At 38.4% G+C, this 13517-nt stretch overlaps 1 protein-coding gene and 1 long non-coding RNA gene across 2 annotated transcripts; one reads left to right on the top strand and one right to left on the bottom strand.

Moving 5' to 3' along the window:
- Positions 1–1999: 1999 nt before the first annotated feature.
- serf2b (small EDRK-rich factor 2b) lies at positions 2000–3454 on the bottom strand. Its single transcript, XM_068322025.1, has 3 exons — positions 3307–3454; positions 2711–2819; positions 2000–2440 (listed from the first exon to the last, which is right to left on the bottom strand). The coding sequence occupies exons 1-3, from the start codon at positions 3311–3313 to the stop codon at positions 2368–2370; spliced, it is 189 nt and encodes a 62-aa protein (XP_068178126.1). The 5' UTR covers positions 3314–3454; the 3' UTR covers positions 2000–2367.
- Positions 3455–3578: 124 nt separating this feature from the next.
- LOC137600415 (uncharacterized) lies at positions 3579–5867 on the top strand. Its single transcript, XR_011036934.1, has 3 exons — positions 3579–3711; positions 3810–3993; positions 5280–5867. It is a non-coding gene; the product is annotated as an uncharacterized lncRNA (long non-coding RNA).
- The last annotated feature ends 7650 nt before the right edge of the window (positions 5868–13517 follow it).

Genomic DNA, 13517 nt, shown 5'->3' with positions numbered 1-13517 from the left:
CTATAAAGAGATAATGGTATGGCTTTGTGTGCACATTATGGTTAGATACCAGATACATCCAACACTGTATCTGCAGCATTCATGTTTACTCTTGTATTAATTTCTTTGTCTGTTTGCTTGTTTTTTATGAAGATCAGTGCAAAAGTGTGATGTGTGCCAAAGAAGAAATCATCAGATTCTGAAATAGATGAGGCCCAGTGTACGAATAAATAAATAGAATAAATAGAGTGTTGATCTGCTCTGCATCAGGGGAGAAAAGTTAAAACTACAATGACAAAGCTTCACCCACAATCCAAGTGGTGAGAATCATTCACACCTTGCAGGCCAGGTTCTAGCACCACAGTCCGCGTGATCTTTGCACAGCTGCATTCATGCTGCTGCTGCTTCGTTGTTGCGTACGCAGCAATCGACCTATCAGCACAAATCAAGAACGACAATTGAAGTAGCCTAAGACAATGGAACTAATTAATGTGTTTATGTAAAACTGAAGATACCATTTGGTATTTGTGTTGAATCATCCCAGTGTTTGCCTTGCAGCCTTTCGTCAGAGCAGCACTATGACCTTTAACAATGTCAATGTTAGCTCTATTCTATTTTTTTTTAAGTGTAATCAATTATAAATGTTACCCTAGAGACTACTAATGTTAGTTCATTTTAGCTGTCAAACTTTTTTTTGGAGTGCCACTAATCCTACCATTTGGGTTTTTTTTTTTCACAAGTACTGTTTGTGGCTGAGTATCTACAAGAAGCACACCCATCATGCATCTCATTGAAATAAAAATGTGATATTTACACCTGCTGGGAAATACTATAACTACTCTTAAATTATGTACTTAAACTAATTTCAGAGAGTTGGCTGAAGTTGGTTTTCATTGTCTTTTTTATAGTCTGCAGAATAATATAGTTTTATGACTGTGAGGATGTGGCAGAAGCCCGTAGTACGTAAGGTCATCCATACGTTTTATATCACATTTGATGTACACACAGCTGGTATTTTAAAAAGCATTGCCATATCGGTGGTGAGGGTCTGCCTAACATTCCTCTACTCAGTCATGTGTGCTTTTTCAGCGGCGACACAAACGTTGTAAAATATTGTGGAGTTTGTCTCCACCTAGTGGTCAGAATACAAACTCTTTACAAGCTCATGACGTCTGCTGGCACACTTACAGGAGCTGAATTACAATTTGGCAGACTCCACTGAGACAAAACAAAGACAGAACTCATGAATCATCCCCTTAAGCACAAATGCTGTGGGCAGGTTGTTGAGTCTCGTCTTATTCATGGAAAATGGAGCCTCTATTACAAGCTTGGCAGTGTTACATTATTGTACACCTGCTCTACAAATACTGCTGAATGTGACCTTTATGTGTGTACATTTGTATACTACTGCCTTTCAGCTGTGCATCCCTTTGACTGTGAACCTTATTACTGTACACTATAACCAGTTTTCCATAAAACTTTGTGGGCAGCACTGTCCACATTTTGAGGCATTGTTTTTAACTTCATCAATGTATCACTAGAGGTTGACATTTTCCACGGTTTCCACTGTTTAAAATAAAAAGCATACTAACCATGGAGTGTACTGCAGCTAGAAACCTCGTAACCAGCTGCCAAACCCATGTGATCAAACAATCCATCAATGAATGCTGCTTGTGCTTTTGTTTAATGGATTAAACAGTTTATTGCTATGCAGTGGCTTATCCATTACTTTTCAATAAAAACATTTTTATTAATTAATTACATGTAATTATTTGCTGTGCTAATTTTTCAGTAATGAACTTTTGAAAACATGAAATCAAATGATTTAAAAACAAAAACACACCAAATTGCTAGACAAGTGTTTACTACATTATTTCCTTGTGCCATTTAAGTTCTGAATAATGTACGGCAGACTATCAGAACATCAGATTTGCTATTCAATATGCCCACAATAAAAATGTTTTGTGAAAATATTAAACAAACCATCTTCCAATGTTAATCAGAATAAATCAAACGCGCATGAACTAAAAAGATACACTTTATTTGGAACCAGCAGGGGACCTTTTTGTACAAAAATACACAACTGTTACTTGGTTGCTTTGCTGTAACAAGTGTTCATCTGTCTTTTGCAGCTTACAGTTCTGATGCTCCTCTGTATGCCACAGCGATGTGGGACAACTACTAGCTTGCTCAGACATACTTCACCAGGAAATTAATAAAATCCAACAAGTAATGTAATTTACCATATGGAAGAATGTAGGATACTAGACTATCAAGTCTACAGTAAAATAACCATAAGCCATTTTCATAAGTATCAGAAAGAATGCTCAAAGAGGGATGTCACTGAAACACTGAGCTGGGTACGTTTCCAGAAAGTAAGCCATCAGTCTACTTGGACTTGGTTCCTCCTTTATCTCCTTCATCAGACTTTTTCTGCTTCTGTTGCATTATCTCAGCATCCCTTTAGGGAACAGACATGGAAAAAAAGAGAAAATAAATGAAGGCTTTAATTAAACACAACACGCATGGTTACAGCCGACATTCCACATGAACCAAACGTGGCACCAATAATGACCACAAGAAATTGTTTTCTAGAAAAGTAGTTTTTGCTTTTAGCAACAACAAAAAAAAAAAGCTTTTTTTTTCCTCCATCAAGGATATGGCAAAAACACTAAAAAAAACAACAATCTGTTAAACTGCTGACAAAATAGTAACTGGTGTTCGAGGCTACCTCTGCTTGCGAGCAGCGGCGGTCAGCCCATCGCAGCTCCTCTTCCCTTTCCCAGTCTCGCTGGCTTTTTTGGCATTCTTCTGGCGTGCGAGTTCACGCTGATTTCCTCCTTTGACAAATAAAAATAACAACAACAAAAAAAAATGAACAAATGTCATTTTCTACTGGTAGAATATCGATTACATCCTGAATTCATCCATTCTAACTCAACAAAAAAGACAAAAGCACGTCTGTGAGCGTCTACCGAACGGGATATGGACGGTGTAGCGCAGCCGACGTGGCAAGGGGGCGCTGCGGAGCAGAGCTGAGCCTCGGACGGTCTGCCGCAGGAGGCTCGACGTCAACGGCAGGAAAGAACGACGAAACGGACAAAAAACAAATGTAAAACACGCACTTCCGCTTTGATTCAAAACACGTGAATCGCGACCCAACGCGTCGATGGATTCTTTTAGGAGAATACTACGTTTTCCAGGAACTAGACGGCGTCCAGGTAGAGGGGGGGTTGACGAGCGGGGATGGGGGGGGACAACACAGACTACATGCAATCGAATTGAACACACGTATGTCTTACAGTCAAAATATATGTCGATACCCACTGGTCATTTTATCGATCGCCGCTTCTTTCCGACCACAAATCCGAATGTTCTCAGCCGCAGGGCCGTCGGCTCCCCTGAAGTCGTTCCAGTCGCTGTTGTCGCTCAGGCTGCGCCTCGATCACTGGCAGCTCCCGCGAGACTTCAGCGCGAGACTTCGTCCCGGCCCTTATTGGGTTGCGCATGCGCAAATAGTTACTGCCCACCACGAGACATTACGAAGTTCAAAGCAGCGGAGGGCTTGTTTACTACCCAGTGCGCCCTCGCGACTTCACCTCATCACGGATTTTTGTCAGGCAGTCACATGATACCGTACGCGCATTCTATTGGCTGACGGCATAGTGCGCTACGTTCAGTGAGTCTCGGACTTCTATGAGACACAAAAGTGCTTTAAAGAGTCGGGAAAAGGTAAAACAGATAGAAAGGGGTTTAATGTCAGTATGGCTGGGGTTCACGAACGTTTAAATTACCGTAAATAATAAGATAAATAGTTTGTTGTTCTATAGATGAATTCGTCACTCCTATGTGGACCTGGAACGCATTACCCGCGAGTAATGAGGGCGCACTGTGCTGTACATCCATCCATCTTCAACTGCTGATCCGGGGCCAGGACGCGGGGGCAGCAGTGATGCCCATACTTCCCTCTCCCCAGACAGCTCCTCCGGGAGGAGGAGGGGAGTGTTAAAACAGGTGAATATATTAAGTTAAAACAGGTGAATATATTAAGTTAAAACAGGTGAATATATTAAGTTAAAACAGGTGAATATATTAAGTTAAAACAGGTGAATATAATAAGTTAAAACAGGTGAATATATTAAGTTAAAACAGGTGATTACATTAAGTTAAAACAGGTGAATATATTAAGTTAAAACAGGTGAATATAATAAGTTAAAACAGGTGAAATCATTAAGTGCCAGAAAAAAGCAAATATTTCAACATTTCAACCATTTCATCATCAGATGTGCTCATTTTTATCCAAATTCTTGATAGCATCATGGTCTGGATCATGTTACGTTACTTTACGTTACGTTACCATACGAGCTTACTTATATTATGACGTTATGTTCCAGCAATAAAACAAAGAAGGCTCCTAAGGTTTTGAGCACAGGCCATGGATCCTGACTCTTAATAGCCAATAAAAAAAATACTTCAAATGAACTTGATTAGCATTCAGTTAGGTGCATGTTCTGCACCTTGAATTAGTGGCTACACAGGTAGCTGCATACATGTAGCAAATTTAATTTGTATTTTAGAATGTAAACCGTACTAACTCAATTCAAGGAAATACAAAACCTGAGTCATGATCCACTGTGACCTCCTTGTCTCCTACTACTGAAGAGCCAGCAGATGGCAGGCCATGACTGAGCAAATGTACACGTCATTGCAATGGGGACATTAAGAAATCTATATGTTAGCCATTGCTTGAAGTAATTTCATAAACAGGCCTATAGAGAATATATTGATATAAATATGAAATATTTAAATGTACTGTTTATGTGTAACATATATAAATTAATTATCAACACCTTTACTTATGTCCAGTGATTTGTAGTAAACCAGACAGAACTTTCATTTGTAAAAACAACAGCAATGTAACTCATTTTTCTATGTAAATATAACGTGCTTGTAAGCCTACAGGCAAGAATGAACTGGATAATGGATCCCTCTAAAAAGTAACTTTTTTTTCTTGTTTTGGTGTACAATAAGAAGCACACAGTGTTTTCCTTGTAGTTTTGGTGGGGTCATTTTATTGACTGTCTGGCAGCTAAATTTGCTAAAGCACTGAGTCATGTCTACAAGTAACTTGACTTCTGCCCAGGCACTGAAACTGTAGAAGACAATGATTCTCTTTATATGGTCTTACATAGAAGTTTGTGCGTCATTCTAATTTAAAGGGAAACTTGTGATATTCTTCAACTATATATAGTTAAAAAGCATGACAAGTTTAAAAATATATTTTTGCTATCTGTGCATAGAAGTGAAAAGGAGAACGAAAAGAGGGCTGGGTTTCTCTCTGAAGGTGGAATACTATATTTTAAGGACATAATTGCTGTTTGAAGACAATGAGCCGTCAAACTACTGCTGAGATCGTCTCGCCAAAAGTTTACTTGGGAGAAGAATAAGAGCACCTTTCAATAAAATTATATGCTGTAAGTTTATTGAGACCTGTTCCCTTCTGCATATTGGTTTGTTTTGGGTTTTTTTTAAATGTTTGGTTTACCCGTTAACTGATAAAACTAAACTAAAACTGAAACTTGTCCTCTGTTATTTGTCGTGTTTTTCATCCAAATTTTACAAACACCGTCATTTGTATCCTCCAAAAAAGATGAGAAAACATAGAGAAGAGTCCTTTTGACAGTCACACAGTAGTGACACGATTGCAGTCTAAACTAGAACCAATGCAGTCACAGACTGCAACATCCTGCGACATTCCTGAATTCAAAATTTTATCCTGACCTACTTGAATAGGTCAAAGATCAAAACTAGTGCTCTGACTGTCATTGATCAAAGCTTGGTTTTGATCTACGGTCTTACACTGGCCTTCTCCCTCATCTTTCTATCTTATCTGATTCCTTAATGTAATTCTTCTTTTCCTTTCAGCTTTTCCCTTCAGGGGTCTCCACAGCGAATCAATTGCCTCCATCTAACCCTGTCTTCTCATCCTCTTCTCTCACACCAACTACCTTCATGTCCTCTTTTACTACATCCATAAACCTCCTCTTTGGTCTTCCTCTAGGCCTCCTGCCTGGCAGTTCAAAACTCAGCATCCTTCTACCAATATATTCACTATCTCTCCTCTGGACATGTCCAAACCATCTCAGTCTGGCCTCTCTGACTTTATCTCCAGAACCTCTAACATGTGCTGTCCCTCTGATGTACTCATTCCTGATCCTATCCATCCTGGTCACTCCCAGAGAGAACCTCAGCCTCTTCATCTCTGCTACCTCCAGCTCTGTCTCCTGTCTTTTCCTCAGTGACACTGTCTCTAGACCAAACAACATCGCTGGTCTCACCACAGTTTTGTACACCTTTCCTTTCATTTTAGCTGAAACTCTTCTATCACACATCACACCTGACACTTTCCTCCACCCGTTCCATCCTGCCTGTACACCGTTCCTGAATGTATAAAAGCTTAAATCTGACCTTGACCTAGTTTTCTCAAGGTCAAGGTCATCATCTCATTCTCATCCTCTTTGCCACCTGCGTAATGTGTTTTTTGTTTCATCTTTCTATCTGCAACTGTTGTGAAGATATTTGGTGGACAGACGAACAAACGAACACATTAACACTTACAATTACAATACGTCACCACTTTGAAGCGGGATGTAAGAATTTTTCAGTGAATAAAAATGTTCTGGGTAATTTTTGTGTTGTGCAGCTACAAACAGAGGCACAACTAATTCCCCGAGTTATTTCAAGGAACATAATCATTGGGGCTTAAACACCTTTTGGTATCTTTTAGAATAAGATTGTAATCAAAAGTGTGTATCGTGTTTGAACACTGTAATCCCTTGAGATATATAAGGGGTGAGTTAAGTCGTGATTTCCTAGTAATTTTTTTATGTAGTAAGTCAAATTAACAGTCTTTCTGCTGAGTTAAAATCCCTCTTATGTACAAACTCTTTCTCAGTTGAGAAGAGTAGGTTCTAGTAGCAATTTTAAACTTGTGAATCAAAAAGCCTACAACTGCGGAGAATGTGAGGATGCAAAAGAATGTCTTCTTCATGCTGCTTGCATGCTGTGGCATGAAATTTTTACTATTTTGTAAAACAGCATGTCAAGGATTGTGGTCAGTTTATTGGGGTAGTGGCGACACGGGACAGCCCAGGATGTCTGCCTCTGACTTGTCTTCCCCCCACAGCTGTTTTCAGTGACAGCATCTGCTTAAAGCAAAGTATTTTTGTCTCCCTGTGCTATTATCACCATCTGGTAATTATGAAAATGTTGACTTATGCTTTTACAAAGCCTCTAAATGTTGATGCTGTCCTTATGTGACTCCTGCTGTGCCTCAACAGCTCTTCATGGTGCCAGTTGCGTCTCCAATGTAATCAAATGGAGATGATAATTAGAGAACACTTTTCCACTCATTTTGGTCGGCATTTAACAAAGTTACTTTATATTAACAGTAGAAATCCTTACCCTCTTATTACCTCCAACTTTTTTTCCATACAGCAAGTGTGTGAGTGTTCAAGAAAATTATTTCGAATAATGTTCCACAAGGTACAAGCAATTTAATTTCTTCTTTAACTGGTAAGTTTGTTTGTTTAATTTATTCCACACTGGTGACAGAGCATTCACTAAACAATTGAGTTTTTAGATGCCTGTGAGGTGATATGAGACCACGTGCATCTCACCGTCGTCATGCATAGTCTACTCTTCACTGTTTGGAGGAGTCTTTCCTGGGAAGTGTTGGACTCAATGATGTGTAAAGATATAAACGTATGAGAAGAGTTGGACATATGGTGCATTCTCTGTCTCATTTCACCGCCGTCATCCATCATGCTGCCGAGGACCTGCCTGCTGTCCTAAATGATTGATGGAACATGCTGATCCAGTCCTCTGCATTGCCTTAACATCCCTTTTGTCCTGATTGATGCAACTAATTTCGAAATGAAAACAGATATATTGTTCATATCTTATGACACAATACTGTACAGCAGACCTACATTTTTATTCTTCTTGAATGAAAGTCTCTATGTATTAATGTAAGTTTTAAGGTGTGTTCACAAAACACATATTTTATTATGGCATCATCACCATATTATTGTTATTATTAGTAATAGTAGTAGTAGTAGTAGTATTAATTATTCTTAATACTCAAGATCTTGATCTTTGTAATTTATTTGTGCAACAAATTTGCGTTGGCTTTGCAAAAATAGTATTGCTGTACTTTTTTGGCTCTATCAGTTATCCAAAGTAAAACTCCATGGCCAGCTCTAGTCTGGGACAAAATGAAAATCAACCTTGGTATTTTTGGCAACGCAGCACCAAAAACGGTCGGACAATTACTGACTTGAAGGGAGAAAGATGTGAATGGGGGGGTTGTATTTCAAAAGCATGACAATTGAAGTACATTTTCAGAACCAAAGAGAATTAATTTATGAGCCAGACATGGTGCATGAGAACAAGTCAGGGTCACGAAAATTCCCGGAATCTTCTTTGTAATAACTGGAAGTTGTTTAACACAGTGAACAAAAAAATTAAAATGAATATTCCAGTGTCTACCAGGATAATAAGATTGTTACTATTACATGAAAAAATATATTTAAAAAATAGCAGCAAACTTCATGTACTGTATTGCTTGATCAAATCCACATTTAATAAAATGTTGTCAATGCAAATATTCTTATATGCGCCTCTTGGACGTCTTTGTGGGTGTACCATTGACACAGGCCCAGTTTGTTTTCAAGATTATTGGACTTGGTAGGTTAGGGAGGACCACTATGTATATGTAGAGACCTGAAAAAATGTGTTTTTCATAATAGGACCCCTTTTAAAAAGTCCATAAGGCGGTTTTTCTGATTTCTCAACTTGTCAATGTCCTGAGCTTACGGGTTTACATGGAGACTGCTATCATTATGAAAATGAAATCAAATCATAAAATTGTCCTGATGATGTGTTTTTCAAATAGTTGCCAAGGTAACAGTGATTTCTCGGCTAATGCATGCTGTCTAGAACATTGGGATGAGTACGTAAGAGCAGATGGTGTCCTGGGTCATTCCAAGTATCTACAAAAAGGCTGAAAAGAGCACCCTACAATGAAAATGTAATTTCTACATCCAGAATCATAAAAATATGAATGCTCCACACTCTGCATATAAAGAACAGGGAATTTTTCAATTTCTGCAAAATCTAGAGACATTTTGAAAAAAAATTGTTTTAATGTACTGTAATAATCCCCATAGGGAAATTAGTAAACCACTCTGTCACACAGGTTATTATTAGCATGCATATATATGTATGTATATAGCCACACAGAAGTTCATATAATCTGTTGGACATTGAGCCGGCCCCTTAACATTCTCCCCATGGAGCCCACAATGACATCCCAGTTTGTGGTCTGGAAGCGTCTCCTCAGCTTCTAGGGTCTACCTCCTGCCTGCCGGGTTGTTAATGTCAATTTTCTGGTTTGGGATAAATGTGAAGGAAATCATTCACAAAACAAATTAAACATTTGGAATATTTCTCTATGCATTAAAAAAAAAAGTTCAGCATGAACCTACCAGTGTTCCCAAAGGAGCAACACTAAAAGTAGCATCCCATTTGTGGGAGTCTCCTCCTTAGCAACTTGTCTTTACTAGGTCTCAGGTCAGTGGTGGGACACATGGGAACCCCTTACTCTTCTCTAGACAAGGCTCCTGAGACAATGGGGGAGTGAGAAGATTAGATAAATATCCAGTGTCATTTCCCTGAGAGGACACATGCAGACAAATATTATGAAGAGCTGATTTAGATGTAGCTGGCTCCCTTAACTCCTGTGCTTTTCCCAAGGGTTCTTGTGCTATAAACACCTGTGCAAAATAAGTATATACAATAACTAAGATATAATATAAATGTCTACTAATTGCGTATAGCTATGAATACTTTATAAACTTTGTGTTGTGTAAGAGTTCCTTATTGTGTTAGTTGAATTAGGAATGTGACATTTTTAGTGGCTTGTTCTAAATTTGAAACACAAAGCTGAGTCATTTAAAATTCCATTTTATTGTAGGTACATTTCATGAAGGAAGCAACACCACTGAAATGTCTGAGTTACAAATGAACACATTTCTTTGACACTGTCATGGAAAGTGCTATAGTTCTTTTTCATTCAATTCCATGTTATTTCTGTGATAATTGAGCAAAGTATTTGCTGTAAAAAACAAACATTTGGCGTAGAGAAAAATAACTAAAAGCATTTCATGAAGTGTCAGAACATCCTCACCACAGCAAAGCTTTAACTATAAGACCTATTCATGATTTCCTCATGAGAAACACAAAACACACACTTGTTCATGAATGACGACTAATCTTAAAGAGCAATCTGTATGTTAGCCAGCTATGTTTTGTAGAATAGAAGAATGCAAGGCAAAGTTGGAGCATCATGAAAACAAGATAACTTGATGCATATTGTTCAACAATGGTTATCCATCCATCCATCCATCCATCCATCCATCCATCCATCCATCCATCCATCCTAGATGCCAGCTACATTGTGGGGCCACAATATGCAAAACTAAAATCAAAGTTAACTTTACCATCTTTTCTATAAGACACACAGATAGCCAAAATATTTTTTTCCACAAAGCAGTGTAGTAAATATGCAAAAATGGACTGTTGGACATTTTATTTAGCTCCATATTATTTGAATGTATAGCTGGCCACTCACCAAAGCATGCACCAAAGAGATGTAACTTCATCAAGAAGTAGTGGCCTTTATTCAGAAGCACAAATGTCTTTTAAAAATGGGAGTACACAGTGCATGTACAGTATGTACAGATGAGATTGTTTTAATTATCATTCCTTTTTTGTTCATTCTTTTTGCACATTCAATCTGCACCCATTATCCTTGTCTCATGTTCCTTTTTCGCAGCTGTAGCAATATGTCCTGAATGAGATGACGTCCGTGGCTTGAGTGAGTCATCAGCCCTCCACCCCATATACACATAAATCTGCACAACATGCACACAATGAGCGGTACTGAAGAGCAGAGATAAGACAGTGCAACACTTTTGTATGTTCTGTATCCTTTCACTCTGTAATGTGATTACCTAGTCATAAAACATGATGGAAGTCTCGGGAAGGTGATGACTTAAATCAGGCTTCAAAGGGCCCAACGTCATGTAAAGGCTGTATTGACACAAGAGAATGCTGATCAATTTCACTTGTTTTAACGCAGAAACACATTATGAAGAATGTTTTGCTCGGAAATTTTTTGCATATTGACACCCTGCTGTGGAGGAATGAACATTGAAATATCAGCCCAGCACCAAGTGAGTAGGCCACAAGGTTAGATTTTGGTTTCGGCCAGTACTCAAAAGTCTCTTCAACTACTTGGATACAGATGATGGTTGTACTTGTTATGTTTTATATGTTATGAGATTTTAACAAGCAATACCAGCATCACTATTGATTGTTTGGCATATAGCTACTTATTTAGGCCTGCTGATGTAGTGTCAGGTAGCATTCCATCAGTTTCATGTTTTCAAACTTTGCTTGCCCTGATTAAATATCAACTTCGTGTTTCAAAGGCCTTAATTTGCCTCTAATCTATTAACCAAATGCTGTCTTTGTTGTGAAGAAGGTTTGTCCTCATTTGCCAGAAACAGTTTAAACAGTTTAAAATTTGACTCATCAGTGCACAACGTGTTCTCTCAAAAGCTGTGGGGATCACAAGATGTTTTGCAGCTAAATCCATGAACACTAACCTTCGGTGACATGACAAAGACCTGTGGTTCCTTTATGTTTTCTTTGGATTGCTTATGTTTTCCTGAATGAGCTTCATAATCCTCTAGGAAGAATTTCGGGAAGTCGGTCACTTCTGGGAAAGTTGACTATTGTTCCATGTCCTGTCTGTTTCTGGATGATATGTCTCAATGTGGCTCTGCTGAGTCCCAGGGCTTTACAAAATAGCTTTGAAACCCCAAGCAACCTGTGTGTTTCATTTACATTTTATCCCACCTCTTCTGGAATTTCTTCTGAGTTTGGCATTGTGCACTCCTAGTGAGAACTACAAGCCGAGCCTCTTCTGAAAATTATCTAATTAAGTGATGGCCTGGGTGCATTTAGTCCAGCTGAGACTTAATTTGTGTTAACTGTCCGTGTGTCCCTGTGGTTATGGTAAATCAACTCCCAATTACACAATCCTGTTTCACTGGCAGGCACCATTCTTTGTAGTCTGTAGGGTGTGGAGGCAGGGAGATGGATGTGAGATGTCTAAGTGACATCTTAAAGAAATATTTTATATACAAAATCAGGCCAATTGTGCAATTATTAAATTATGGTAGGAATTCATGACTGGTGCATTTTCACAAAACTGTCTGAAAACAGAGGCAAAGACGAAAGATTTGCAGATACACCATCTTTTTCTGAAGGGTTAATTAGTACCTTGTCAGATGCCAACAACTTTGTGAAAAGTGTCAGAATGAAATATTGTTGAATATATACCAAAAGGTTGACAGAACGCTGAAGTTATGAGGATATTTTCCAGGTCAGGAAGTACAGAGCTGCTCCTGTTTGACTCCTCTCATGCATGCAATGATCAGTCACACCTGTACCAGCGCTGTAAAACTGGTAGTTGTGAAGGGCGATCTTGCTAAAACAGCAAACACCTGGGTTTGCTTAGCAACCAATGCATGAATGCGTGTGTGAGAACGATGACACAGGAGGAAGTCAAGCAAACATGCTACTGAAATGAAAACCTGAATTTAAAGTCTGATTTTGTTTCTTTATTTTTAAAACCATACAAACAAGATTCAAACTTCTAAGACTTTTTCCATTATTTCGAAGGTTTTGATGGAATAAGGTTAAGGACTTTCCAGAATGTGCAGTCATCAGATTTTTTTAAAGCCTTATGTAGATGATGCAGCAGTGAATATTTAGTCCGACTTCTTTGTTGCAAATATGAAGTTGGAAGAAGCAGGTAGTTAGTATTTAAGACAGAATGGAAAGATGGGGGGAAAAAATGCAAAAAATCATGAACCTGGCTCATAAACCATGGTAAAATGGTGCATGAATTGCCAACGCACGGTTTCAAACGTTGATTGTTGTGCAATTAGAATAAAGGAATAAAAACTTTGTTAGCTGTTTCCCTCGACTTATAGTTTTGATGATGTTATAGTAGTTCTATAAATTTACCCACTTTATATTAATAAGAGACACTGAAAAATTTTTATGTTCGAGACCTTAAATATCCTTTAACTACATTTCATGTTTGTTCTAGATGTTGCAAAGGAAACTAACTAAGGAAAGCTTTCCATTAGAGATAAAGGGGTCCAAGGGCACACTGCCCACATAAATTGCAAGTAACACACAGTCTTGAAATTCCTTCACCACTGAAGTACAGAATCCTTGTATTACATCTGGACTTATGCTCTCAGGCTATCCTCTTATACACAACTGCTACAAATATTCATCTGGTGATATGATTTGCTTATTTCTTCTCAGAAAATCAAACTTCTTTTCTAATCTGAAGCTAATATTTTGCTTTAAGTTTTAAGATTGAATGCTTCGGT

The sequence above is a fragment of the Antennarius striatus genome, chromosome 1 (genome assembly GCF_040054535.1).
Source record: "Antennarius striatus isolate MH-2024 chromosome 1, ASM4005453v1, whole genome shotgun sequence".
In the NCBI taxonomy this organism is placed as follows: Eukaryota; Metazoa; Chordata; class Actinopteri; order Lophiiformes; family Antennariidae; genus Antennarius; species Antennarius striatus.
This window is presented reverse-complemented; position numbering and strand designations above follow the sequence as displayed.